Source organism: Tupaia chinensis, unplaced genomic scaffold (genome assembly GCF_000334495.1).
Source record: "Tupaia chinensis unplaced genomic scaffold, TupChi_1.0 Scaffold140218_1, whole genome shotgun sequence".
NCBI classification, from domain to species: Eukaryota; Metazoa; Chordata; class Mammalia; order Scandentia; family Tupaiidae; genus Tupaia; species Tupaia belangeri.
The window spans coordinates 1,375,372-1,377,657 of NW_006200097.1; the positions used below are offsets into that span (position 1 = coordinate 1,375,372).

At 53.0% G+C, this 2,286-nt stretch overlaps 1 protein-coding gene across 1 annotated transcript in view; it reads left to right on the forward strand.

Moving 5' to 3' along the window:
* The window catches only part of ENDOD1 (endonuclease domain containing 1), a 40,645-nt gene that overhangs the window by 2,529 nt on the left and 35,830 nt on the right, over positions 1-2,286 (forward strand). The window contains exon 3 of the mRNA XM_006162596.3: positions 18-41. Within this exon, the coding sequence (XP_006162658.1) occupies positions 18-41 (24 nt within the window). The remainder of the gene's footprint in view (positions 1-17; positions 42-2,286) is intronic.

A 2,286-nucleotide genomic window follows, 5' to 3' on the forward strand; every position in this document is an offset into this window, starting at 1 on the left:
CGCCGGGCGGCCCGGAGCACCGCTGGCTGGTGGAGCCTCAGGTAAGCGAGGTGGTTTCCCAGCCTGGCCCGTGCGCGGTGGGCCGACTGCAGGGCTGGTCTGCAAGGGGCGCTCTGCAGCCACGGCGAGGGCGGGGCTGCAAAGGAAAGGCGATCCCACGCCTTCGGTGCCTGGAGCTGCGAAACCTGGTTTTCTGATCCACCCCGTGCGCCCCCAGAGTTACAGCCTGCCTCGCCCTCTGTCGAAGCCGCAATAAGCGTTTGGCGACAGGTGACATTTCACTTAAGCTCCAGGGGTGGGAGGTCGCTTGTGGGAGGTGATTCTCCCTAAATTTCGGCGCAGACATCTGCAGTGTCTCGTTCGTTTCCGGAATAGTGAGGAGCTTGAGACAAACCCGGAGGATCACTTGGATCCGTGGAAAGCCTAGGCTGGCTGCTCACCGGCCTTGGCGCATTGTCATCCCATCGCATTCCTTTAGGGGTGAGCGGGTGGGTATTTTCATCCCCATTTTACAGAAGAGGAGGTTGAGGTTGAGGGATGGTAGAAAGACGCTTGCAGAAGACCACACAGCTGGTAAGGTGGGGCAAGTCCTTGGCTAGACATTCCCTGCCCTTTCTGCTGCGGAAAGCTCCCCCTTTCCTCCTTTTGTACACCAGACTGCGAGTACATTGGACACGAAGCCGAGCTGAGTTAGAGCAGTAAAGCAAAGGCATGGGTTTGTAGTAATGCAATGGGGCGTTATAGACGGTGGACAAACACCCACTGCTTCCAGCAGATGCGAAGGACAAGCCCGCTTTCCTGACACTTCCTAACTACATTATCAGACCCTTGGGAATCATGTCACCACCTCTCATGGTGTTCTGTCCTGTCTGGTGACAATGACCAAACACATTCAGAGCCTCACTCCACACCCCCAGGCCCTGTAGGTCTGCTCTCAGCACATCCTGGCTCATCCCTGTTGGGCAAGGCTGCCCTTTGACCTCTCACCAATCCCCCATCCCTGCCAAGGCTGCCCTAGCTGGGGGGAGCAGCTGTCCCACAGTTCCTGTTCTTGATGGCCTCAGCTGCCAGGACTACACTGATGAACAGGAGAAGGGCTTGCAGGTGCCACGTTCAGGTATTTCTAGCTCTGAGACCTTGACCAGGTCTGTTTCCTGACCTCCACACGCGTTCGACTCACCTCACCTGGTGATGTGAGGCCCGATGTCGTTCAGGTATTTCTAGCTCTGAGACCTTGGCCAGGTCTGTTTCCTGACCTCCACACACGTTCCACTCACCTCACCTGGTGATGTGAGGCCCGATGAGATCAGGCATGTGAAAAGACTACAGTGCACAGCTGAAGAAACTGCTGGATTGTGTGCCCAATAACATTCAGTTAAATTCTGAAGACATTCAGGGACCAGCAGTTGGCATAATGGCTAAGGCACTCGAGTTCCCTAGGTCACTGGACTTCCACATAGTCGACTGTGGTTCAAGTCCCAGGCCCGGTGGGTTAAAACTCATGCCGGGCCATGTGTACATGCATGCCTAAGATCCTGAGAGAAGAATGGAGGAGAAGGGATTGCAGCGTGGTCATCCCCCCTGGGGTGTGACTTCTTGCTTTCTGTCTCTCTGTCTCTCTGTCTTTCTGGCGAGCACATGCACCCTATAGCAAAAACCTCTCAAAAAAAAAAAAAATTCCAAAGACATTCAGGATACCAAGAGAACTGAGTGTAGCTCTGGAACTCGAACGCCTCCTGGTCTGCAGGTGTAGTCTGCTAGGTGGAGAGGTGGCATAGCATCTGGTTAAAGCCACATTGTGTAGATTCAAATCCCAGTTCCTCCACGTATTAGCTGTAAACTTGGGCAGGTCAACTTGGAGATAATAGCACAGGGTGGTGGTGAGGATTAAATGGATTACTACCTATATAAAGTTCTCAAAGAGGTGTCTGACACTTAAGTAGTAGCTGTTGCTATGACATAAAGAAAAGCCATCATTTAATAGAAGTAGACAAAGTACGTATTATATGTCATCTGTCTTTGAGGTGATAGGGGAAAGCCTAAGGGTCAGGCTGGTACTTGTGCTATGCCTGGAAGGATACAGTGGCATTCAGAAGGCAGACAAGGAGGAGGACATTGCAAGCAGGAGGAGCATCAAGAGTGAGAAGTGCCTGGCAGATCCAGGGATTGGCGCATGGAGACTGGTTGAAACAGGTCAACTAGTACAAATGTAGTAGTTCATTGTGAGTCTGACGCACTCAAGTGCTTGGAAAGGGGGGAGAATGGGTGGGAGGGGCCTGGTGGGAA